This window comes from Rutilus rutilus (genome assembly GCF_951802725.1).
Source record: "Rutilus rutilus genome assembly, chromosome: 17".
In the NCBI taxonomy this organism is placed as follows: Eukaryota; Metazoa; Chordata; class Actinopteri; order Cypriniformes; family Leuciscidae; genus Rutilus; species Rutilus rutilus.
Window position 1 is genome coordinate 11,725,547 of NC_140230.1, and position 27,473 is coordinate 11,753,019.

The window sequence follows — 27,473 nt, forward strand, 5'->3', positions numbered from 1 at the left end:
TGTATAAAAACATACAATACACCAGAGGATTATTTATATTTGTAAATATGCTCTACTTCAACAGCAAGACAAGGCGATGTAGCTGTTGTGGAATAAACGAATAAATACAAGTCACAGCAGCAATATTTCAACCCTCCGCTATGTTTAAAGTTTATGGCTCACCCAACTCGGGAACTTCTTGTTGTTGGGAACGTGTCTTTTTTTTTTTTTTTTTTTTGGGGCAGCACATGTTGCCACACCCGTACACATAGCTCAGATTCACGCTTCACATCTATATCATTCATCTTCAGCCGCTCCAAGGGGTCACCCACCTACAAATCCCAGTTTATCCTTTAAGGATGCATAAAACAGCATGGCTATAAATAAGAACACTTGCTCAGCTGTATTTATTATAAGAAACCAACAGTTGACCTCTGAAATTTGCCTGCATTTGCAGATCATAGTTTTCTTATCCATGATGCAGTAAAAATAGTCAAAATGTGTTTTTACGAACATGAAAAAGCCTCTTGGGGAACAATCTATTGAGCTGCGTTTTGGCACTAGCATCTGGCTGGAAAAAAACCCATAAAGGCTTAAAGAAGAGATCTTTCTCGAGCCCAAAGCATCATTGACAGGACGTCAGATCAGAGAAACAATGGGGAGAGATGTGGGTGGAAAAAGAGGGGGTGAGTCCCAGCAGAGGGATTTAGCATAAGAAAGACCCTGCATGAGAAAGGTGATGGGCCACCCTAAGGAAAAAGGGCAAAAAAGGAGAGACCACACATGAAAGAAAGCCGACATCTGTCCACCCACGCCAGGGACGAGCTTTTAGAAATCAGGACATTTATTTGAGTCTTATGCACCAGTAGAGAAGGAATCAAGTTATACAATTGAGATATTTAAAAGCTTCTACATTTTAAAGGACCGTTTTTTTTTGTTTTTTTTTTGCCATGACTGATGTCAGACAAGTGTCCATGATTTTATGCTAATTACATCTTGTGACCTTTGGTCCATCGATTTTTAACATCCACGTGATCTCGATTATCGCAATATAAGGGCTCCATGCAGATTTTCCAGAAATAATTTACTCATAATCTGTATAATTTCATATATGGCAGTTCGTCACTGACCCCATTAATGTCACACCACTAACAAGTGTAAATAAAATTTATTTATAATTTCATAGACCCCAAAACACGTACATATTTCTAACCGACTGCAACAGACAACCAGTCTACAACTCTCTTGCTTGTTTTTTTCCTCCATCATCCATCTTTGTTGCTGCAGCATCATAAATAAAAGGTAAAAAAAAAAAGGAGACGTGTTTGTGCATGTTTTTGGGGGTTTGTGTCAGTGGTATCACTTGCGCTGTACTTGTGTAAAGGAGGAGGGGGTCTGTATGGGCTGTACTGGCTGTGATGACTGGAAGGGAAGTGGTTTCTTACGGAGGTCAGGGGAGGAGATGGGCATGACGGAGGGGAGGAGCTGGTTCCGTTTGATGATCTGTAGGGCCAGCTGTGTGTTTCCTGTGGAAGCAACAATCACAGTTTTAAACCATTAATAAAAAAAAACATGACATGATTCCAGCAGAGGAAAGGTGACCAGCCACCCTCTGGAAATATAGAGACATTTCTCAGCAGGAACTGTGTGATTAAAATCTGTGCGCGTGACTCACCGTTCTGCAGTTCTAAGTAGACGCCCAGTAAAATGGCTTCCGGAGGAATCTCCTTAGTGTTCACCATTGAAGCAGCCTATATAACCGGGAATCAGAAACTGAGTGTTTAAACTGTATGTATGTAGTGTCCAGATATATAATAATATAAATATTCAGTGGTAAAGTAAACTACACATAAATTTGAGTGCTTCACATGAGATGAATGTTTACCTGATGGAGGCACTTGCGAGCTTTCTCGTACTCGCTTCTCAAGCAATACGCACTGCCCAGGTTGAAGAGCATTGTGGCCCGGGCAGAACTTACTGAGCTGGGGTAACATAAAGGCGTCTGTTTCCCTGCTGCAGAACACCAAAAATAAATAAATGCATACATAATAAACCAGACTATACATTGTCTTAATGATCTCGGGTATAATTGAGGACTATTAATCAGTGCATGTTATTCGGATTAAAATGTTTTTTTTTAATCATATTTATAAAACATAACTTAATAATAATAATTAAAATTATAGTATATGGTTAAATGGTAATTTTTCTCTGCTTGTGTGAAAAGTAGTTATTTATTGGTAACACTATTTTAATGTCCCTTTTGCATGTACTTACTGTAGTAATAACAGGAAATTATGCATAATTACATGCAACTAACCCTAAATCAAACACTAATTATATAGTAAGTACATGTTGTCAATTAATAGTATTACTCTGCACTTAAATGCATAGGTACACTGTAACAAGGACACCTTAAAATAAAGTGTAACTGAATTATTTTTTAAAAATCTAGTTTAAATTCTTAGATTACAAAGTTTAGATTTCTAATATTTCTGTTTTTGAAAAACGGTAACAATATATTGCACCTTGAATACATTATGAGTGTACACATTTTATCGTTTAGCTTCAAAATGTCTTTAAATAGGCCTATACTTTTCATGGTGAAATGTTTTATCAAATATTTATAATGTTTGTACAAATGTGTTTCACTGACTTACCAAAAATAGGAATAAATATTTTTTTCTTTTTTAGAATTATAAAGATCTACTACCAAACTACCAGGACAGCTATAGAACACAGATACTTTTTAATTTATACCCTCCCAAAAAATATCAGAATTATTTTTAATTCAGAAATTAAAAAAATATTTATCATACAAGAGGTATGAATTAATAATAATAAAAATAAAAAAACACTTACAGGACTCCACAGGCTCCAGATCTCCTTTATCAGAACCTGTCATTAACAACACAGGTAACATGTCAGTAACCACACATCACATCCTTTGACATTTGTATGTTTTGATTCATATGACGCATGTCATATGACTTCCTGCTCAGCTACTGTTCGGACGCTCTTGCTTACTGCTCTGCTCTTTGCTCTATCGCTTTTATATTTTATCTTCTATATTTTTATATTTTATCTCCTTTTATCACCTAATTTTAACTTCAGCAAACAGCACAGTGCTCAAACGACAAAGTTTGGATTACTACAAAAACGCAGAATTATTTTACCCGGCCAATTTACATTCCGGGGAAAGGAAAACACAACTGCCTACATTCATAAGGATAAGAGAGAAAATGCCTCTTCTGGTTCAAGAATCTACTTGCTGCACTAACTGCCACAGACTTTTACAAAGGATTGCAGTTCTTGAAACAAAGTTACTTACGGGACCACCAAACCAGACGGAACACACAACAGAGCTTCGTCATGGACACCCTCAGCATATAGCCAGTGAGTCCCATGAAACTAGTGCTCCTCGACAGGTAGAGAAACAAGCCGATCGACTTACAAATCGATGGCACAAACAGGGAGCGAGACCCAAAGGCACTCGAGACATCAGATTGTCACGAGCCTCACATATTGCCGCAGTAACATCCTCTACCCCAGACACAGCTCTGACAAGGATTGCAAACACTCTCCTACCACTGCCTATACATATTGAGAACAGATTTGAAGTACTAATGAATGTAAATGAGGAATCCCCAAACGTGATGAATGTGATCGAACACAGACTGAATCAGCCGGTAGCTAACACTGATGCTAACTGGCGCTCAAGGTCGAGCAGACAGCGGCACTCAGCTCAGAGCGCAGCCGGGCCCAGGACTCTGATAGTGGGGGACTCCATAATCAGAAACATTAGCAGCAGGGATACAACTACGTGCTGCCTTCCACAAGCAACAACTTCTGATATAAACAGGGAACTACAGAACATTCTGATGAAACATAAGACTGCAAATCTACTCATCATTCATGTGGGGAAGAATGATATTCATAAAGAGCAGTCAGAACTCCTTAAGAAGGATTTCAATGAACTTTTTGAAACACTTAAAAGACTGAAAGTTCAAACATTCATCAGTGGACCACTCCCAGCAAGAGGAACAAACAGGTTTTCACGGTTGCTTGGGCTAAATACATGGCTGCAAAAAACCTGCAATGTGAAAGGAGTGAACTTCATTGACAACTTCAATCTTTTCTGGAGTCAGAGACAACTGTTTCATCAGGATGGCCACCAGCCAAACAAACTTGGTTCAAGAGTGCTAAAGGACAATATCTACTTCTCCCTCAATCATCCTTCTGCAGTGTGTGCCAATCCACTCAATCTGAACGGCACAACAGCCCCTCTCACCAGACACTTTATCCCTCTCTCCAGCATCTCACCCTTCTGTGTTTCTCACAGAAAATGGAAGAACTGGTGTATGCTGGAACCAAACTATCCCACTCTTTTGCTGCAAGCCCCCAGGTATCAACCAAAAAACGGCAGGCACCGCAACCACCAAAGCCTGCGGGCCCAGCTCGCCCTCCCCCTCCTGTGAGAGCTCTTTGGCCTCTGCCACAACGCCCGGGCCCACACACTCCTCCATCTGCTTGAGGTGAACCAAAAACAACTGATACCAGCTCTCAGTGATATGTTGGATCCCCGCAATGATAACAGTAACTTTCTCAAATGTTTACAGAACAAGCGGGAACCCAGTGTGACTGTATCTTTCTCTATTGCTGTTCTATTACAAGATAGAAAGTCTAAGGCCTTCAATAGCCGTACAGCAAACCCAACTAATCTGGTGCCTATTACACGTCAAACTAAGATTGCTGTGGAGACAAAAAGTAAGACTGTTAAGTTAGCACTTTTAAACATTCGCTCACTTAAAAATAAATCACTTCTAGTCAACGACTTAATAACCGCAAACAACCTGGATTTTATGCTTCTAAATGAAACCTGGCTAGAAGACAGCTGCAGTGCAACAATCCTCAATGAAGCAGCCCCTCCTAACTTTACTTTTATGAGTGTCTGCAGAGCTGTTAAGAGAGGTGGGGGTCTAGCTGCTCTTTTTAAAGATATCTATCAATGTAAGCAAATATCATTTGGAAATTACCCGTCTTTCGAATATCTGGGTATTGTGTTAAAAGGTGCTGTACGTATTTTACTTATTATTATTTACAGGCCTCCAAAATACTCTCCAGCCTTTGCTGAGGACTTTACAGAACTGTTATCAACAATTACCTCAGAGTTTGACTGTTTTGCCATTGCTGGAGATTTTAACATTCACATAGATAATGCAGAAACCAATATGGCAAAAGAAATCAAAACTGTTTTAAAAACTTTTGATCTGACTCAGCATGAACATGGACCCACACACAATCAATAGAATAGATTTACTTATCAGTAAGGGTCTAAACATTTCATTGATTGTTATTAAGGATGTAGCACTGTCTGATCATTTCTGTATTTTCTTTGATATATTGATCTCTCCTGCCATTGAAGCTAGATCTGTGTCTGTCAAGAAGAGATGCTTAAATGAGAACACTTGTGTACTATTTATGAAGGCTATATCCTTAAAGGACAAGTTCGGTATTTTACACTTAAAGCCCTGTTTACAGATCGGTTAAGATAAAAATTTGGACACATGCTGCTATCCCGAGAATTTTAGGTTTCTTTCGCTCTCCTTAACTACGATAAAACCTGTTGGAAAGCATCTTTTGCAGCGATATTTGTGTTACCATATCAGTCTTTGTAAACGAAAGTTTAATGCGTTTTAGGAAGGATTGTTCCAGTGCACATATGCAGCCATTCTGGAGGTCGGGGGGAAAGCGAAAGAAACCTAAAATTCTCGGGACAGCAGCATGTGTCTATTTCATCAGAAACGATCTGTAAACAGGGCTTTAAGTGTAAAATACCGAACTTGTCCTTTAACACCAAGCATCTCTGCTGACTCTGTTGACTTCCTGATTCTTTGAAACTCAAAAGTTAAAAGTGTAATTGATGATATTGCTCCTGTGAAAGTCAGGAAGAAGAGTGGCAGACAAAAAGCACCTTGGAAAAACTCAACAGCAGTGCAAAATATGAGAAGACAATGTAGAAAAGCAGAGCGCATGTGGCGGAAGACAAAACTTGTAGTCCATTATAACATCTACAAAGACAGCCTTCACGCTTTCAATATGGAACTAAGCAAAGCTAGACAGACTTTCTTCTCAGATATTATAAACAGCAATTTAAACAACACACGCACTCTTTTTGCTACTGTAGCTCTCACTGACAAACCCCCCAAGCCAGATTCCCAGTGAAATGCTCTCAGACAGCAAGTGCAGTGAGTTTGCTTCTTACTTCTCTGAGAAAATCAATAATATCAGAAAGGTGATCAGCACATCCTTGAGTTGCTCTGGGGTCAGACAGATCAGACCACCTGAGAAAGTAGTAACTTTGTCTGATTTCAAAGAAATTGATGGCAAAATTTTGGAAGAAACCGTACAGCACCTTAAAACATCAACCTGCGCTCTTGACACACTTCCCACATCTTTTTTCAAAAGTGTGTTAAACAGTTTAGAAGCAGATCTTCTAGAAGTGGTAAATGCCTCACTTCTCTCTGGGAGTTTTCCAAACTCCCTGAAAACTGCAGTTGTCAAACCCCTCCTGAAAAAGAGCAATCTGGATAAGAACATATTAAACAACTATAGACCGATCTCAAATCTTCCTTTCATAGGCAAGATCATTGAAAAAGTTGTTTTCAATCAGCTGAACAAATTCTTATGCTCGAATGGATACTTTGACAATTTTCAATCTGGTTTCCGACCGCACTACAGCACAGAGAAGCTCATAAAAATAATAAACGATATTCGCTTAAATACTGATACAGGCAAATTATCAGTGCTGGTACTACTCGACCTCAGTGCTGCATTTGACACTGTCGATCATAACATACTTCTTAACAGGCTGGAAAACTGGGTGGGGCTTTCTGGGATAGTCCTAAAATGGTTCAGGTCATACTTAGGAGGAAGAGGTTATTATGTGAGTATAGGAGACCATAAGTCTGAGTGGACATCCATGACATGCGGAGTCCCTCAAGGCTCAATTCTTGCGCCACTCCTGTTCAACCTGTATATGCTCCCAATGAGCCAAATAATGAAAAAGAACCAACCACAGCTATGCAGACGATACACAGATCTACCACAGCTATGCAGATGACACACAGCTCTACTTGGCCCTATCGCCTAACGATTACAGCCCCATTGACTCCCTGTGCCAATGCATTGATGAAGTCAACAGTTGGATGTGCCAAAACTTTCTTCAGTTAAACAAAGACAAAACTGAAGTCATTGCGTTTGGAAACAAAGATGAAGTTCTCAAGGTGAACGCATACCTTCACTCTAGGGGTCAAACAACTAAAAATCAAGTCAGGAATCTTGGTGTCACTAGAGTCAGACCTTAGTTGCAGTAGTCATGTCAAAACAATAACTAAATCAGCATACTATCATCTGAAAAATTTGCAAGAATTAGATGCTTTGTTTCCAGACAAGACCTAGAGAAACTTGTTCATGCTTTCATCACCAGCAGGGTGGATTATTGTAATGGACTCCTCACTGGCCTTCCCAAAAAGGCCATAAGACAGTTGCAGCTCATACAGAAAGCTGCCGCCAGGATTCTGAGCAGAACCAGAAAATATGAACATATCACACCAGTCCTCAGGGGTCTTTACACTGGCTCCCAGTTAGGTTTAGGATTGATTTTAAAGTATTATTACTGGTATATAAATCATTCAATGGCCTAGGACCACAATATATTGCAGATATGCTCACTGAATATAAACCCAACAGATCACTCAGATCATTAGGATCATATCAGCTAGAAATACCAAGGGTTCACTCTAAGCATGGCGAATCTGCTTTTAGCTATTATGCCAGCCGCAGCTGGAACCAGCTTCCAGAAGAGATCAGATGTGCTCCTACAGTAGTCACTTTCAAATCCAGACTCAAAACACTTCTGTTTAGCTGTGCATTTAATGAATGAGCACTGTGCCACTGTTCGTCCGACTGTTTGTACTGTACTGTATTTTATTTTATTTTTCTAAACTGTTTTAATTATTCTTATTTCTTTTTATTATTTTAATTTATTCTATGTAAAGCACTTGAATTGCCATTGTGTATGAAATGTGCTATATAAATAAACTTGCCCTGCCTTGCCTTGATTATGTGCGTATTTTCATACCTTGGTCTTGTTCGGTGGATGACACACCTAACGAAACGTCGGTAACGTTCTCTGGATTGAGATGTGCAATGGCGTCAGAGATTCTGTCCAGAGAGATCAGGGCTTCAGCAGCATATAGGTGACCCAGGAACCTGAGAATACACGCACCACACAACTCATTAAAAATGTATTATTGATTAGCTAAATACATAATTTAAAGCCACTTCTCAAGACAGACTAATGCTAAACTGACTGCTTTACATTGCGAGCGCTGATTCGCCACTTAGCTTCATTTGTGTCTGAGAAATCTAGCTGGAATAAACCAAACCAGACCGGATAACGATATCATAATCTGGACATTCCAGGACATTTACAAAACAGCACGTCAATTTAGGGGGACAAAAATAAGGGAAAAAGGGTCTGCAAAAGAGCAGGGTTAATATAGTTAACTAAGGGTACATTCACACTTCAAATGTCAGGTCCAGAGCAGAGTTTGATTGCTCCCCCCTCCCCTTGCCCCTGCTGGATTGTGATAAATAATATTATTTGGGTTCAAACCATGGTGCGTTTGCATCATCAAAGCAGCAGCTGTTTACTCTGGTTGCTTGGTAATGATGACGCAGGAGAAGGCGACAAAATGCATAACGTTGCTCACCTCACTTTTAGATTTTGGTTTTTGAGCCTTTGGTTTTGTTTCGAATCATATGTTATAAACAGTGGTTCATTTCAGAGTTTTAGTAGCCTGGTTCTACCAGACTCTCGTACATTTCATTTGTACAGAGAGTCTGGCCTCTCTCCATTGACAAGTGTTAACTTCCTTGTAGGTGGGTACTCTGTTGAAGTTTAAAACTATTGGATCTGCCCAGAGTCACTCTGGATCTGCCATAACCAATCGCTAACCTTTGGTCGTGACGTAACCCTACAACTCAAACTAACGCACGACATCAACGTCATCGTTCTCAGCCACTCCCTCTGTTCGCTGATTGGGCCGCCAAAAATTTGGCCGGAGAAAACCAAATCCCACCACAATCCCAGACGTAGTACTGAAGGGAAATAAAATTGAGCGGAGGTATGCAGGAGGGCGGAGCCAGGCTAGAGTTTTAGTGCAATTTCACATGAATTGTACTCCAGACCACCATTTTTAGCAAACTTAGGTTTGGAAAACAGAGTTCACATCATCAAAAATGAACCGAACTCTGACGTCAATTGAACCCGGGTGCACACCAAAAGTGCTAGCGTAAAAGCACTCTAAAAATAAAACCATAAAAAAAATCGTCACTTGAAATCAAATAAATCAAACAAATTAAAAATGTCATCTAGTTGCCGTGGAAACATCTCATTTTAATTTAGATGAAGTTGAAGGGTTTTTTTTACGAGTAAAAACATAAAATAAAATAAAAAACTGGTTGTACCACACAACAAACATCCCATTACTCAGGACTGGCCATTTTAGGAGGGTAAATATTTGCTGAATGCTGTGAGTGCAGGACCCATAAAAGATGTAAATCAGCCAGAAGAAGAGAGACACACTCACTTGAGCGATCCTGACAGCTTCGTCTGATGCAAGAGCTTTTCTGCATGGTTAAGAGCCATTAAGTTGTCCCCAAGAGCAAGAGCCACATATGCACTGCAGGCTAGAATTGAGCACCTGTGAAGAGAGACAGGCCAAAGAGAAGTAAGCAGATGAAGAAAACAACAACAACAACAACACTAACCAACCAATGTGTCATCTCACAAATAGTGTAAACAGGGTCCAAATCATTTAGTGATGAGGTGAGTAAAACACATTCAGGTAGTCAGTTTATTTGCAGATTTGTTTTAATCAAATTTAAGACTTTAAAACTTAAAATAAAATACTATACTATACTATATGTCCATACAGAAAACAAAAAAAACATACAATCTGAAAATAACTTGTGCATCTGTAACATACAAGAGTACTTAAAGGAGAACTCCGGTCAATTTTAACATTGAGCTCATTTTTTTGTACATTTGGAGTGCTGTCAATACAGAGAACAACGACAAAAATCGGTGTTGCCTACACCGAGTTATTCTATTTTTAAAATTTGCACCCTATTGACTTCAATGGGGCAAGTAGTAAGCCTGCTTTTTAGCCTCTTAACATCCTTTAAGTGTCATTACAAGTGCACAGAAAATGTGAGTGATTCCTTCCGAGTGAACACGGGTGGATCTGACTGCAGTAGATGTTAAGAGATATTAATAAAAATGAAGTTAATTCAGCCAGCGCTCATACCTTTGTTTACATCCTGTTTTCGGTGGAAGGCCATAGTAATCGATTGTCGAGTTCATGCGCATAGGTTTAGTACCTATGATCACGCGCGTGAACTCCACAATCGACTACTATGGCCTTCCACCGAAAACAGGATGTAAACAAAGGTATGAGCGCTGGCTGAATTAACTTCATTTTTATTAATATCTCTAACATCTACTGCAGTCAGATCCACCCGTGTTCACTCGGAAGGAATCACTCACATTTTCTGTGCACTTGTAATGACACTTAAAGGATGTTAAGAGGCTAAAAAGCAGGCTTACTACTTGCCCCATTGAAGTCAATAGGGTGCAAATTTTAAAAATAGAATAACTCGGTGTAGGCAACACCGATTTTTGTCGTTGTTCTCTGTATTGACAGCACTCCAAATGTACAAAAAAATGAGCTCAATGTTAAAATTGACCGGAGTTCTCCTTTAATGCTAAGCTGCATGATTTTGGATAAATGAAGAATCACAATTTTTTTTTTGTTTAAAATAGAGATCACGATTCTCTCACTATTCTGAAAAGATAACTAAACAATAGCATGCTATATAATAGAGGTTCTGACAAAATGACAATTGCTGCAGTCTTTAAAAAATATTGAATGATTTTGAATTATTTTTGGAAGAAAAAATTTTATTTGAATGAATGATTCAAGACTTACTCAAAGACGTCAACTTGTTTCATTACTGGATGGATCAGCGTCTTTTGAATGAATCTCATGAATTAATGATTCAACGACTGATTAATTTTTTAACAGTCCCTTGTTGCCACCTACTGGTGAAACTATGTAATTGATAAAATTTTTATTTGAAGCATCAAGTTACTTTCAAAAGAATCATCATTTAGGAATGAGATTGCATGGGTGTTTGAATCGAGATCGCTTTAAACGATAAATCGTGCAGCTCTACTTAACGCATTTTCCAGAATATCTTGCATTTTGTTTTATCATCCAAAACATACTGTGACTTAAATTCCAAAGCAAAATATATCACGCAATTAACGCAAATCAATGTGAAACATGCAACAAGCGCTCACATTTGGATTTGTGTTTAATTGAAAGATTAAGTGATTTATTTGTTTAGTGCATTTCCGACACGCTGGTAGTTTCAATTTCACGTTAAATATATTTGCTGTAAACGCGGCCACCACTCGGGCCGTCACAGTAACATTTTATTAAAAAATGTTTTACATTTCTGAATCTAATAATAAAATGTGACTTTTTCTCTTTTTTTCAACAATGCAATGCAGTCTTTGTGTCTTCTGTGAGTTTACATTTAATTACCAAACACATCTTATTGTGTACCCAAAAGACCAATAACGACCAGAAAAGATATATAACTGATCATTAAGATTTTGTTATTTGATCAAATATTTGATAAAACTAAATTTGAGACTTTATTGAATTTTTTCATTTTTTCTTTATTTATTAAATTTGAGACCTGGTTTCACAGACAGGGATTATATTAAGCCAGGATTAGGCCTTTGTTCAATTAGAACATTTAAGTAACTTTCATAAATGTGCCTTAGAAAAAACATTACTGGTGTTTATCTTGAGACAAAACACATTTTAATATATGTCCGTGCAAGTTACTTATGGTTAAATCAGCTCAAACATGCATTTTAGTCTGGCACTATAGGCTTAAGCCTTGTCTGTGAAACCGGGGGTAAGACTTAGAGACTTAGCATTTGAGGATCACCATCACATTTAATTTGGATTGAGTTAAATCGGATCAATTGCAGTGTTTACATGAAGGCTTTTCAATCTGATTGAGCCATCAATGCAATTATTACTACTATTTCATTGAATGCAAACATAGCTAATGATCAATATTTGCTGTAAACAAAATAATTTGCATTAAAACAATGCATTCCAAACAGTAGGGACTAAAAATGCATACAATGACAGGAATGCAATTGTTTACAGTTGGAAATATATTTCTTTAGTACCAGGCGCTCCACTAAAGTCCATCCTAACTATATCCAGCACTAATGTATCACATTTTAACAGCTGTCCTATTATGACTTACATTAACTGTGCATTAAAACAGGTCAAATTTATATCAACTTTTGAATTAAAGTGAGAGAAATCTTTACTGCCTGGTGAGTTTTAGGCCATTTTCCTAATAGAAGAGTTTTATTTTCCATAAAAGTCCTTTTGTTTGCAATTCATTTACCTTTTTCAAATTCAGTCTTAAAGGAGAACTCCGGTCAATTTTAACATTGAGCTCATTTTTTTGTACATTTGGAGTGCTGTCAATACAGAGAACAACGACAAAAATCGGTGTTGCCTACACCGAGTTATTCTATTTTTAAAATTTGCACCCTATTGACTTCAATGGGGCAAGTAGTAAGCCTGCTTTTTAGCCTCTTAACATCCTTTAAGTGTCATTACAAGTGCACAGAAAATGTGAGTGATTCCTTCCGAGTGAACACGAGTGGATCTGACTGCAGTAGATGTTAGAGATATTAATAAAAATGAAGTTAATTCAGCCAGCGCTCATACCTTTGTTTACATCCTGTTTTCGGTGGAAGGCCATAGTAATCGATTGTCGAGTTCACTCGCGTGATCATAGGTACTAAACCTATGCGCGTGAACTCGACAATCGATTACTATGGCCTTCCACCGAAAACAGGATGTAAACAAAGGTATGAGCGCTGGCTGAATTAACTTCATTTTTATTAATATCTCTAACATCTACTGCAGTCAGATCCACTCGTGTTCACTCGGAAGGAATCACTCACATTTTCTGTGCACTTGTAATGACACTTAAAGGATGTTAAGAGGCTAAAAAGCAGGCTTACTACTTGCCCCATTGAAGTCAATAGGGTGCAAATTTTAAAAATAGAATAACTCGGTGTAGGCAACACCGATTTTTGTCGTTGTTCTCTGTATTGACAGCACTCCAAATGTACAAAAAAATGAGCTCAATGTTAAAATTGACCGGAGTTCTCCTTTAATGTGAACAGGCCACAAAATTGTGGACACACATGAACTACTGTTAAAACTTACTTTAAATGAAAAAGTATTTAAATATAATCTTTGCTTAGCTTCCTAAATGGCAAGCTTCGCTGACAGGGGGAAACAGAAATGCTCAAAGCACTGAGTGGCTGCCTGTGACACAATAGCCAGCAGGATTCCAGGAAGAGCCCTTTGAGTAAATGGTGCTCGGGCTCATAAAAGTGTCAGTGTATCAGGGTGTCAGTGCAGGGTCAACACAATCCACACATCACACCCCTTCCCTTCACAGCGAACCACGTCCGGACAGCCCTCTGGAGCAGACTGTCCCGCTGGATCAAAGATGAGGGGGAAGGGGAGAGTGTGGGATGGAGGTGGGGTTGAGGATCTAATCAATTCCCGAGGCAAAAAGACAGAGTAATGCGAGAGTGAACTGTGAAGTGGGGGTGTAAAATAAGAGAGGTGTATTGTGGGCTAGCCGGGGGAGGGGTATTCACAATTATAAGTATAAAAGGTACGCTGCCTGAAGCAAAGCTTGCTGCCAGAGATTCTAACAGAGTTGGTTAAAATAATGGAGGTTAACTGGCTTTACTGCAATTACTAATGTAACTAGCAACTGTTGCATTTTATGTCATTTGTGAACGAAAGAATTCTAAACCATTATGAAAACACTATGGAAGACAACAATAAAACAATTAATTAATATGTAACGTTTGGTTTTAGACAATTCAAAATGAGGGGAGCTAATGTTAGCCATGTTTGAAATAGCATACTACCGTTTCTGAATAAAATCTGCCTGGAATAATGTATCCCACAATGATCTTGAACCGGAAGAATCGTCAGCTGTCATTTTGTTTTGTGTTTTAAAGATTTTTCTAGGCACATAATTTACATGTCGCAAGTTAAGATGTTGTTACTCAAAATTGGATGTAAAATATAACCGTTTATAAGGGTTTCTGCAGGTTATATCAAGGAAAATGTAAGGCTTTTTGAAACACCTTTTTAAGACTAAGTAAAGAAAATTTAAGGAATAAAAGGGAACTCAATACGTCAATATGTCGTCTAAATGTAAATGTCTAGGGAGAAACACAATGAGTTGTATTTGCAACAGAGTTTGAGAATACAACTTCCAACAGATATCCATTACTTTTTAATTTATTTCACAAAAAAAGCTTGAACTTTTGGTGTCTTATCAGGATGTATTTACTGGAGATACAAAATGACATAAAATATGAAATCAGAATGAAGTAAGTTTGATTAAAACAAGAAAAAAATATATCTACCAATAGGCTCAGAAAAATCACCTTAATTCAAAGTGAATTTATCATCATCATTTTTGTTCATCTTTTAAGCATGAACTCACATACTTTTGTTTAATTTTTAAAGATTTTATTTTACATTTGCATCTCAAGTAAATGCATCTTCATTTAAAGATGTTTATATATCTGTTTTGGAAAACAGGGAAATACAGAAGAACCTTTTTTTTGTGCAATCCAAGCAAAATGTAATGCCATGACTTTATGAATTTAAGACCTTTCTGTTCTCATTTAAGGCCTTTTTATAAGGCCTTCATTTGTGTAAGGGCAAATTAAGACTTTTTAAGGCCTTCAGAAACCAACTAACAGAATTAAACATGCAACACGTTGAGGTAATGTGGCAAAAATGTAGGATACTATTGCTTGAAACATTCACAAACAAATGTTTATATATAATAAATACTGAACATGTTTCTAATGATGCACAATGTGTGTAAATATGACAAAAACATTGAGAGATTTAAATTCAGCCCAACGATGGCTTTCTGTGCTGGCAAGTGCCCTAGAGGAAGACGTCTTTGTGTATTCTTACTCTGTATTTCTGTCTTGTTTTCCAGTACAAGTTTCACCGCTAGAGGTCGCTAATTCAAAACAATCAAAAAAGACTTAGTTTGATGACGCAGTGACAGAGAGTGGAGTCATGGGAGTTGTCGTGTTCACCTCCACAACCGTTTCCGCTATATATGGTTTATCTTTGGGGACAGAACCAGCAGCAAACGATAATGAACAATTGTGGTCCATCACAAATGTGCAAAACAAACAACTGTGGCTTGCTAGAAGCTACCAGAGATCGTCGGCTTTGACGCAACAACTACTACTTTCTGCATTTTGTCAGGAAGCGCACTGTGTTTCTATAGACAGCTGAGGGTAGGGACAGGCAAAGCAATGGCATGGGCCAGGTCAGAGGTCACTGGTTAAAATTGTGGATTTCACTGGATTTAAACATTGTTGGGAACATATGGGATAATATAAGTACACAATTCAACAAAACCTAATTGTTCTAAAGGTTTTTGGATATTTTAATGCGAAAATCGTACATAATGTACCTTTAACATTCATAAATGAAGAAACATTTACCAGAGAAACAAAATTACATAAGATATTAAGTATTGTTTTCTGAAAAATTTATCAAAATGAAGTGCTTTAAGCTTAAAACAAGAAAAGAAATCAGCCAATGTTCATGTTTACTTAGAAGCATAAACTCTCTTAATTTTGATTTAACATAAGACTTAATATATCTGATGTAATTTTGCTTAAGTAAATGCTTCTTGATTTAGGAATTTAAGATATTTGTACTGGAAAACAGAGCAAGAAAATCTCTTTTGCACTGGCTAACAATATTCGTCAAATCAATTGTGTTAAACCAGTCTTTCAAATCATCTTCAGGCTCTTTTTATATGAAGTGAGAAATTAATTCCAGAAAAGTCTCCTGTAACCTCACCTTAGATTCTCCACCTCCTGCTTTCTCAAGGGTGATGAGGGAGCAGCAGGAATGAACTTGTCTCCCTCTTGGGTCTTCCCACTGTCAGTCAAAGAAAAAATCCAAGTCACCAGATCATCTCTATCATCAAAGGGTGAGAAGAGGGTATCTGACAAGTTCTGAAATGTGTTCAGCAAATCCAATCTTCAACTGTATTCAATCTAGTCTGGGATCTGTTTTTTTTGCCAGCATTGGGTTTGCATGCATGCATGTACATGTACCTGCAGGCATCGCTGGTCTCGCTGCCGCTTTCTGTGCTGCCCGGCTGACTGCAACTCTTGGAGCTGTTGTCTGGTTTGCTGTCGTGCTGCTGGTGCTCAGGTAGAAGGAGCAAAGCGTTACGCAGACAGATTGCTGCAAACTCCATACTGGCCACTGGGATTGCAGCTGACTGGCCTTCACTGCACACAAACACAGGTTTGCAAATACATTTTAGCATGGAAGTGCATCAGGAAGACTTTTTAATAAGACGGAAACCTAAAAGGTGTGACACTTCACTTGATATCTTTGAATGCTACTTCTGTGAAGATGTGCAAAAGGATGACATCTTCTGGAGAGACTCTGACATTACAGCCAATTTGAAATCTAGTTACACCCCTCAAATCAGGTACACAATCTCACACAGCTACTTTTCTAACACCATTAATAACTAGAACATGTCATGGCCCATTAAGTTAAGTCAATCTTCCTCACCTGTAGATGGTGTTTTGTGTGGACTGTGATGCTAGAACAATCTTGCGATGGTAGCCCTGCCCAACAACAGCCTGGACAATCCCCTTTTTACTGGGTAAACCTTTTGTTTCCTGCTCCGTGCTCTGAAGGAAACAACAAAAAGTTTATTTATCAAAGTAACAACTTAAAAATGGCATGGATGTTATAAAACCTCAAATGATTCTCAAAATCCTCTACTCATTAACCAAAGCGTTTCTTACTTAAAATTAAATTATAGACTTGGGCTGCGTTTCTCAAAAGCCTCATGATCTAAGTTGATCTTAGAGACCATTGTGGGTAATGGTTCTGCAATCTACTTAGATTACAATGCTTTTGCGCAGCCTTGGTCATGCCAGTGACCTAGGAGACCACACTAGTTTTAGAGACCACACCTGTTTTCAGTGTGCAAAAAATGTTAACTGGAAAAAAAATACATTACCGTCTATAAAAAACTTAAACTGCAATTTAGTGTGGAAAATATTGTTTGCAAATAAATTATACTTTGGTGTCATTCAAGTATTTGGGTGTGTACAGGCCTTTAAACGAGGCAAACCAAATGTACAGTACTGTTCAAAAGTTTGGGGTTGGTAAAAAAATTTTCATTCAAATGTTTTTGAGAGATTAAGCTCACAAAGTTGCATTTATCTGATCGGAAATACAATGAAAAAGGCACATTTTGAAATAGTTTTTTTTTACCATTTGAAATAACAGATTTCTACTATATTTACAAATAATTTTTTTCCTGTGATGGCAAAACTGTATTTTCAGCAGCAATTACTTCACAAAATAATTGTGTTGCTTAATATTATTTGTGAAAACCGAGATCCATACATTTTTTCTTCCTCAGGATTCTTTTATAGCATTTATTTGACTAACTAAAGTTCCTGTATTCAAGTATCTTTTTTGGCTACTTTGTACTTTAAGTCTCAAAGATAATTACAATAAAAAAATTTAATAAGTTTATGTAATCTTTACTTTAATACATTTTAATACATTACATTTGTGATGAGTAATGCAATTACTAGTCACATTTTGCATGGCACTTTTTCTGCTACAAAAGACGTGATATCGCCATCTACAGGGCATTAAAGGTATTATATATTGTGAGTTTTGCCCAAACTTGTCAACAAGGCTACTTTACATGAATATGACTGCATTAGAAGGAAGTTGCTGAATCGCAGGTGTTTCCTATGAGATGAGGACATGACTGCAGCCGGTGATGAGGCTGACACCAGCATGTCCAGTGAAAGTAGGCTTTGACTATTTCATTTGACTAAACATTCTTTTATTTATCCGTTATATTGAAGAGACCTTATTGAAGGATTTTGGTTTACTTCTGCCATTTCTGAGCACTTGAGCTTAACTGACACTTGAGTGTTTGCAGACGTTTAAGAGGCTGTTGTGTCGACCTTGATTAATTGCAATTTTGAGGTGTTCAGTTGTATTTCAATTTTAGAAAATAAGCATGATTGCTCTCCTCACAAATCAACTGTTTTTTGTTTTGTTTTTCACTGGCATGTCTCTTAGTTGTTGAGGCCTAGTGCATCTTTGAGCCTACATTCAGTGTGAGTAAAATACCCAAATACGGTTAACATACTTTTACTCAAAAGTGGTATTGGAATTGGTGACTCCTAACTTGTAACCGAATCATTTCCACTGTAAGGTATCTGTACTTTTACTTGGGTATTGTTTTCAGGTACTCTTTACACCTCTGTCAATCTTACCAACCCCAAACTTCTGAATGGTAGTTTAAGTATACACATATTCCCACCACATTTTGAAAAGCAAGGGGTTCTTTCATTTTACATTTTAAAACCGTGTGTGTTAATGTCAGTACCCCTTTATTAGCCGTGATGCAACACTCTGCGAGCCTGAGCCAGAGTCGAGGGCTGGAGTGATACACCTGCACCGCCTCCATCAGACACTCAAACGCTGCCAACGGTCGCCCGATATGAAGTAACTGAATCCCACAGTTATACAGCAACTCATAGCGCTTATTAGCTAACAGAGCACACATGGGGATGCCCGTGAACATCTTAGCTGCTGTGGAAAAATAATAATAAAACAAAGTTAATTTAACAAGGCAACACATATTTTTTTTCCTATTATTTATATCTATTATGATCGGGCATGTAGAAGGTTTTCATTTCTCTTACCCTGCCCATTACCACCATCACCAAGCTGGGCGCATGTATTGTCATTTTCTTGAAGTGCTTTTTTAAAGTAAAACAGACCCAGGTTGTGCTTCCCCATGGCAAAATGGATACAACCAAGATTATTCCAGAACATACACCTCACACATTCACCTTCAATGGGGAGGGAAAAAAAAGGACAAATCTGAGCCAAACCATTGCAGAAGAGAAAACTTTTGACTGGAACATTTACTGAAATTTCTAAAGTGTATTTTACATGTCTGACACCACTTCTTGGAATAAACAGATTTAAATGATTATGGTGTACACGTCTCAGATTAAATGGAAGAGAATGGAATGGGATCCGGTTTTTTTCTTTTTAAAGCACATATGGGTGGTTTTTAACTATGGTGCGCATTACAGAAGTCATGTACCTGTTTTTAAGGGTCCTGGATGCTCTGCAATATTTGAACTGTTGAGGAGTTTCACAGCTTTACGATAATTTCCCCTCAAATACTCAAAATTACTCTTCAAGAAGAGTGAGGGCGCAGACTGAGGGAGGAATGTGTAAATACAGACAATCAACAAAAGTTACATTACAAGTGCATTACGAAACATGTGCAGGTGTACCTGATCAACATTTACAGTATGCACGTATTGTGTGAATCTGTTGACTGTGAATCCTTACATTTCCAGATGTGTTCATTACAGATTTGATTTCCCGTTTGCAGGCCTTCAGTGACTTCATCTGAATATAGGCTCGTACTTTATACTGCACACACACAAACATTTCCAAAACAGCTTGATTTTTAGACAATGTTGCAAGCTGATCAGCATATATTGTTTTATATATTAGTTTAGAAATAATTAACAGTGCAACTCTATTGCAAACCTTTATTATTTCAGGTTATGTTTAATCGGAGTGCTGTAACATTCATTATTCATCTGCTCTCACCTGGTGCATCTTTGATTTAGCTGCCTCGATCATAGCTGTGAACTCTGCTTTCAGAGCGGCAGATTCCTTATTCATGCTGTTGGCGCTCTGGAAATGACACGTGATCCAAAAAGTTTAAGTTGAGACAACAGAATCTGGATCAACAAATTTAGCATCTCACAAAGTGCCACTGTTTTTAACCCATATTTCATTTTCTAGGGCAGGAACTGGTGAGCTACAGCCAAAGGTTTGGTTAAGCGAAAATTCCTTCCATCAAAGTTCCATCAAGTAAATTTTACAAACATTGATCATTTAAAATGCTTTCTGTCACTTTGGCAGATATAAATATAAGGCGGCACACTACTGTTCAAAAGTTAGGGGGCAGTAAGATTTATTTTTGAAATAAATTAATACTTCTATTCACTAAGGACACATTAAATTGATCAAAAGTGACAGTAAAGACATATTACATTTTTATTTTGGTAATACTTTACAATAAGTTCTCATTTAGTTAATAGTATTTAATGTATTTACTATGATTAATTGATAATGAGCAATACATTCATATGTATTAATCTTTGTTTTAATTAGTTAATAAAAATTACAATTGTTTATTGCTTATCCATGTTATCCATTAAGGTCCATTAAATAATATTAACAGATACAACTTTTGATTTTAAATATGTATTAGTAAATGTTAAAATTAACATTAATTGAAATTAATAAATGCTTTAAAAAAAAAATCATAATTTCATGTTAATTAATATAGTTAACTAATGTTAACAAATAGAAACTTAGAAACTTATTGTAAAGTGTTACCTTTATTTCAAATAAGTGCTGTTGTTTTTATTTTCCTTTTTTTTAATATATATATTAAATATAAAATATATAAAAAATGGATATTTTAAATTGTATAAAAAAAAAAACTTTGAAAGGAAGTGCATTTGGTCTATTACATACAGTAGCATTCTCATTGTAAACAATGCCAAAAAGATCATAATTAAAACATATCAGTTCTTCCTGAATTCAAGCTTATAAATAAAAAGAAGAAAACAATGATGGACAAAAATACAGCATGACAGAAAATATACAAGCCTGTCAAAGCAACAAATAATGATTATTTTGTAGCACAACCTGTGCCATCAGAACCCAACATTGGTTTATCAGTAATGTTATTCGAAAAATTGAAGTTTTTCTTACAGATGTTATCGCTTTAAATATAACAACAAGAACTAGTGAGACAGGAAGAAACTATCAAAAACTCAAAATTATTTGGAAGGAGGCGTACATCTCTCACCTCTCCTTTGCCATTTTTGCTGTTCCCTTCCTTCACGGTGAGTTTCTCCAGCACAGCCAGCAGGTGCAGTGCCTTCTCTGGCTGGAAGGTGAGCAGGTACAGATCCACCAACAGGAAACAAACGGCCTGAGCAAACTTTTCTACTAGGACAGAGAGACCCATCAAGCAATGCCACACTACTGCACCAGCTAAAATACCTAATACTTCTGGTGCAAGAACTGCTGTACCACTCAACTCTCTCTGCAGTTACATAACAGTTTTTATTTGCATTCTGAAACATACCAAACGGTTCAAGAAACTGGTAGAGCTTCTCCCCAATGGATATAGCTTCTGAATACTGTCGCATGTGGTAATGGATCACTGCTTGATTGTAGTAGAGGATACTGTTCTCGACATCATCCAAACCATCAATATCTTCCACAGCTGTATGCATCTGCAAACAACGATTAATTATCATTAATAACAATAACTAATAACTATAATAACAACACCCGCCAAACCGCCAAATGTGGGTGGATTTCAGCAGTGGCGTGTAACACAGTCTAGGGCTGCACGATATTGAAGAAAAATGCGATACGATAATGTAAAGTGTGTAAATTATTGGGGTGGGGGGGGGGGAATAGATTCTTAGATGCATCGCGATGCGGACGTGGATGATTCTGAATCGATTCACAAATGTCAAAAATGGTTTTTCTTAAAAAAACATAATATTGAACGTTTTCAATATTAAAAATTAATAAATTAATAATATTAAAAATATTGGAGCGTAAAAGGTGGAACTCTGGAGCGCGGAAGTGCAGCACATAACAGAGACGCATGATGGCTGAGCGCGAAATCCGAACAGCACCCTCTTTGTTAAAAGCTAACGTATGGAAAATTGCCATAACTTCATTGTGGCCCATTTTGTATTTTTGTATGAGAGCTGCTTTCTTTATTGTTTAGTTTTCACATCAATATGCTGTAAAAATATCTGTTATACATAGGTTTACTGTACTGCCCTCCACAGTCACAGTGTGTATCAGTGCAATGCCAATCACAAAAGTTACATTTTGACTGCTCTCTGCAGATGTTCATTTACTTTTTTTTGTATAAGCTGTTTTTGGTATACAGCAACAATGTCAAGTCATAAGTCTTAGACTCTTTTTTTATTGGGCAGCTTTGTATGTCACTAATTATTCAGAATATGCGTAATATAGCATTATTTTTGTATGAGAGCTGCTGGTACATAATTCTATATTTTTGTATGAAAGCTGTTTGTGCTTTCTGTGTGAATTCTGTTATGTTTGGGGTTTTTTTTGTCTGAAGGATTATATTGCTCATTGCACATAATAGGAGGATGTTGGTTAGAAGTTTGTATTCATTTATTTTTCCTGTTGGTTCTTTGCAATGTTGGGACACATGCTGGCAAATGTAACCTTAGTAAAGACTTGCCAAATCAGCATTTGTTTTATTAATAAAAGATATTGGAAGTAAATTCTTTATGGGTCATTATAAATACTTTGCCTTAAAAGTACCAAATAGTCACACACACAAAAAAAATGCATTGATAATCGTTTTAGCATCGCAGACCCCTGAATCATAATCGAATCGAATCGTGAGGTGCCTAGAGATTCCCACCCAAATTATTTTTAAAATATATTCAAAATTATAACACCTACATACGTGTTTTACATTCTTTTTGTGACAAGAAAACATCCCTACAACTTCTGAAAGTGAACAGCAGTGTTTTACTGTAAGTAAGTGTTATTTTAACATCAGTGTAAACCACTGAGTTTAGGGTTTCAGGTAGGCCTACATTAGGTTTATTTAACAACAGAAACTGAATAATCAAATGTAAAAACTAAAACACTGCTTAGTTTTCACAGTATGAATTAAATATATAATGATTCTTATTAAAGCTACAAAGGTTATTCAGCCAAGAGCAGTGAGTGATTTTCTCTTTGTCTTTTGTTCATGACTCCAGTTATTGCAAGCCGTTGCGATATGCATATCGCGATATATACATTTGCGATATTTCAATATATTATGCAATCCTAGCGCAGTCACTCCTGCTAGCCACTTTGACGGGCTGAATTTTATATATAATATATACATTTTTCAATTGTAGTCTTTTAAAAAGGCATCTGAAATATAAACCTAAGTGCAATGTAGTGTCAAAAATACAGATTTTTCGATCAATACTGAAACGCTCCCAATACTCAGAGTAGATACACGATACCAGCTGCGCTTTCTCTCTCTCTCTCATCTCTCCAACAGCGAGTTGACACACAAACCCGCCTCCCTTCACTCACTCATTTCTTTTGCTCTGGATAAATATAGTTGGTGATACAGGGCTTGAATTTCAGCATGGGATTGTGCGTATTCAGTGTTTCCCCTAGAAATTTTTCCAGCAGCGGTGCTGTTACGTGCCGGAGGTTGTTACCAAGCCGCGCGCGGGGGGGTCCGGGGGCATGCACCTCCGGACGAAATGTTTTTTAAATAACCCCTTAAACCATGACTTCTGGCAAGTTTTGTGGATAGAAATGGACATTTTGAGACATACAAATATGACATACCATCAACAGATTCAAGGCATGATAATTGCAGCACGTACCTTGAACTGGTCACAAACAGAAACCTTCATTTTATAATTTTAGACAGGATTATTCATGTTTTTCTTTTGTGTTAATTTTCAGCTATAAGGTAGAAATTGATAGGGGAAAAATGAAACGGCACAACACAGAAAAAGATTATTTACAATTTTGGCAAAGGCCACACCCAATCTGTGAGCACTTAATTTTTCTGGGCTTTTCATAGAAGATCTCTAAGACTCTTTGGTAACTGAAAGCTATTGTGGGGGGACACGCATGCACGTGGCCAGATGCTGTCCTTGTAGCCTATTCCTCAGGTCTGTCTTCACCTACAAGCGCGCCGCGTCGCTTCTATTATGAGCACGCTTGCCGCGCGCCTACATTTGAAACAACGAATTTGCACGCGCAAAAAAAAGCGCTATGTGAACGGCCCCTTATGGCAACGTGACATTAGCCTAATCGAAAATATTTCCAAATGTGGCTCTTTCCTCCTTTCTTGTCAAGTGGATTCAGAACCACCGCAGTAACAGTATAATGGATTTGTTTATCAGGTCTTAAAATGACAGCAGCTATTATTACTATTAGATAATATTAACAATATCTATATGGCAGTTTTTCCCCATGGTATCAATGTCAAAATTGTGGCCAGTGAAATTGCTGAGTGGCTAGTAAGTTTGGAAAATCACTAGCCAGAGTAAAAAAGTGAATGTCAAGCCCTGACAATAACTGCTGGGCATATGTATGACATTTGTTTAGCAACATTTGACAATGAAACAGAAACTAATGTAATACCATACCTGATTTTTCAAGGTCGTTAACATCTGCTTCAGGGTGCTGGTTGTTGTCTGCCCACTTTTATAAAACTCAGTGATTGCTTTATTCATTGTAATCTTGTAGTCATCTTTGTTCAGCTCCTGAAGGTTGTCAAGGTTTTTCAGGGACTCGTCATAGCTTCCAGCCTAAAGAGACATCATCACAATATAACATCAACTAATTTTCACGCATACAACCACTCGCTCAGACAACTGTATTATAGTTATTTACGTTAAAAGCCTCAAAAGCATTGGTTGCCATCTCTTTCTCTTGATCCGAGATCCCAGGGGATGAAATGTTGTCATGTTTCATGTCACCAGCTTGATCTTGAGAGGAAACAGATGCAGTTAAGTGACAGATGATTGAATCAACTCGTGCAATTCCTACTGACAACATTCACTGCTGTTATATGACTGTAAACTACTATTTAAACCTTTACGACAAAAATAATTTGATCTTCGTAATGCAAGCTATCAAAACAAGGTAAATTCAAAAGCCTAACTGTCAGAAAACGATAACGTTAATATGTTTAAAAGCATTTCTGTACAATAAACAAACTTATACAAACATAATTAACATTGCATCTCATGAAGAAACAGTATTAGGCCAGTTCAATGACGCAGTTAACTATCTGTTTAGGTCTCATTATAACACAAATTATACATTTGTAACCTAATACGCTAAATGTATAAGAGTATAAAAATAAGAATTTGTTTGTAAAAAAAAAGATCTGTTTACATTCCGGGCAGCGCTCAAGAACAGCTGCAGTGTTTATCAGACTGACTGAATATTATAAACGCCGCTCACCTGAGCCTGTTTCAGCCATTACTTCAAATGTATGGACGCTAGTGCGCTTTTACAACGGGTAAAGATGTAAGTTAAATCCACTATTTAAATATATAGAAAGAAAAAGTGGAAGGTGTGTCTCTCCAGAGCAGATTCAGAACTCCGCCATGAATATTACCCACAACCACCGCGCGAGGTTTTTTTTTAAACCAGCATTTTATGTACGTGATCGCCACCTATCGTTTTGGAGGATGAACTGCAGCTAATTGTTGCTTAACCATTTCAGACCCGAATCGCTTTTGTTCAATGTTGAGGTCAGTAAGCTATAGGCCAGACATCATTTTAGATGTCTCCCCAATCAAACACACCTGATTCAATTCATCATCTCACTAGTAGGCTATAGATTCCAAGACCTCAAAGATGTGTGTTAGAAGAGAGACATCAAAAATGTGCAGTGTAGCTTTAGGATATTTTGCCATGGGTTCCATCAGTAAGTTCCCTATGGGTTTTTAGAATGATTTGAGGTTTAAAATTGTGCTCTTGCAAACTATTTTAACTCGGACTTACAGGGAAATTGTTTTTAAAAATCTAGACTGAAAGAGTTGTCGAATACTAGATGGTGGTGATGCTGAAGTAATGCAACTGTCGTGTAGTTAATTTATAACCTATTTAGCTGATTACTTTAGGCAATTGTATTTAGACTTCAAAAAGTGGTGTAAATTTGTAAATATTTTATTATGATGTAGGCTACAAAATGTGTACAAAACAGAATGTTTTCTGCAATAATCAAAAAACCGATGGAGGGAACCAGGGTGAGCTGACAAAATTATGTGATCACTGCTAATATAATGTTTGGCTAATGGTTAAACTGAGACTGACTTTTCTTTACAAAGAACTTAAACTTTTCAACATGATATTATGACTTATATGAACAATGTTGTCTCTTTACTTTTAAACAGGCAAAGTATTATTTATGTATAGTTTTAAGATGCACTATATAACTGTTAGAAGTGTATTTGCATTGTGTCACAGCGTCATGCTTCTATTCAAAGAAGACTCGTTATTATTTTAAGGAACAATCATAGCTCTACTTAGTAGCATCCAATCTAATGATTCTAATATGCAATCTGAGTGGCACCAAATTACGAACACCATTAAAAAAATATATACAGACAACACCTGTTATGAGCATTTAAATGGATGGCGAGTCTGAACCTTTCTGAAATTCTTGTAGAAACCACTAGATGCCGATAGTATCAAAGAAGTTCAATTGCTCCATCACTGTCCACTGTGCCATGAGAGGGGTTGTGGAAGTCAACCTGCAGGTAATGTATAGATGTTGTTAGGAGATGTTTTTTTATAGGACTGAAGCAACATTGGTTGCATATGGATTTAACCTCCATGCCACTGAATAATGTCAATCACGTCGTATTAGGAAAAATATGTTTAAACTAGGTTGTGAACAGTGCCAATATTCTGGTGCCCATAATAAAACAAGGTTTGTTATATGAATTTATAGAGGCTGGTGAACATCTGGTCGGGATTCATTAGCCTAAATATAGAACTATTAGTATTATCACCATAATAGTGGAAACTAATTCCATGTTTTCTAATAATATTACCAAGGGGCAGCATATATTGAAAATAGCAGAGGGCCTAAAACAGACGACCCTTACGATAATTTACTGAAGTTAACTTGGATTATGTAACATGTATGTTGTGTTTTGTTTTTTTTCCCCTGTGAGTTTTCTAGTATGGTTCAGCCTAAGTCAGAAACTATTAATTAATTTGTAATTTTAACAAGCACAGTTTATGTGCTTTGATGGGGTCTGAATCCTGATTGACATTTTTCATAGATATCTTTTTTTCTGTTTTCCCCTCTTTTTTTCTTTTTTTTAATATTGAGAAGAGGCTCTTCTGCTACAGGTAACAACTCTTTCAGTAATTTAGTGGGATCTAATAATCATGTCGTCGTTTTATTTTATTTAGCTCTTCCTGTCTTATAGTTGCATATATGGAGTTGACTAGTTAACTAAGGTTTGAGAGCGGGGCCCCGCCTGACTTCTCAAAACCTTCTTATATTGGGCCACCCCTTATGGTGCT

At 37.2% G+C, this 27,473-nt stretch overlaps 1 protein-coding gene across 4 annotated transcripts; it reads right to left on the minus strand.

The window, feature by feature from the left end:
* Positions 1–805: 805 nt before the first annotated feature.
* Positions 806–25,563, minus strand: cnot10 (CCR4-NOT transcription complex, subunit 10). Of its 4 annotated transcripts, none has more exons than XM_084435284.1 (20): positions 25,392–25,563; positions 24,816–24,910; positions 24,569–24,730; positions 21,484–21,634; positions 21,202–21,341; positions 19,926–20,012; positions 19,659–19,742; positions 19,405–19,522; positions 18,995–19,144; positions 18,676–18,881; positions 16,821–16,942; positions 16,349–16,528; positions 16,089–16,169; positions 9,636–9,749; positions 8,123–8,253; positions 2,842–2,877; positions 1,865–1,992; positions 1,655–1,730; positions 1,425–1,505; positions 806–1,260 (listed from the first exon to the last, which is right to left on the minus strand). In XM_084435284.1, the coding sequence occupies exons 1-20, from the start codon at positions 25,408–25,410 to the stop codon at positions 1,214–1,216; spliced, it is 2,208 nt and encodes a 735-aa protein (XP_084291410.1). In that variant the 5' UTR covers positions 25,411–25,563; the 3' UTR covers positions 806–1,213. The 4 variants fall into 4 exon arrangements, with proteins under 4 accessions (XP_084291410.1, XP_084291409.1, XP_084291408.1 ...); XM_084435283.1 differs by having other exon boundaries at positions 21,202–21,344; XM_084435282.1 differs by having other exon boundaries at positions 1,201–1,505.
* Positions 25,564–27,473: the final 1,910 nt, after the last annotated feature.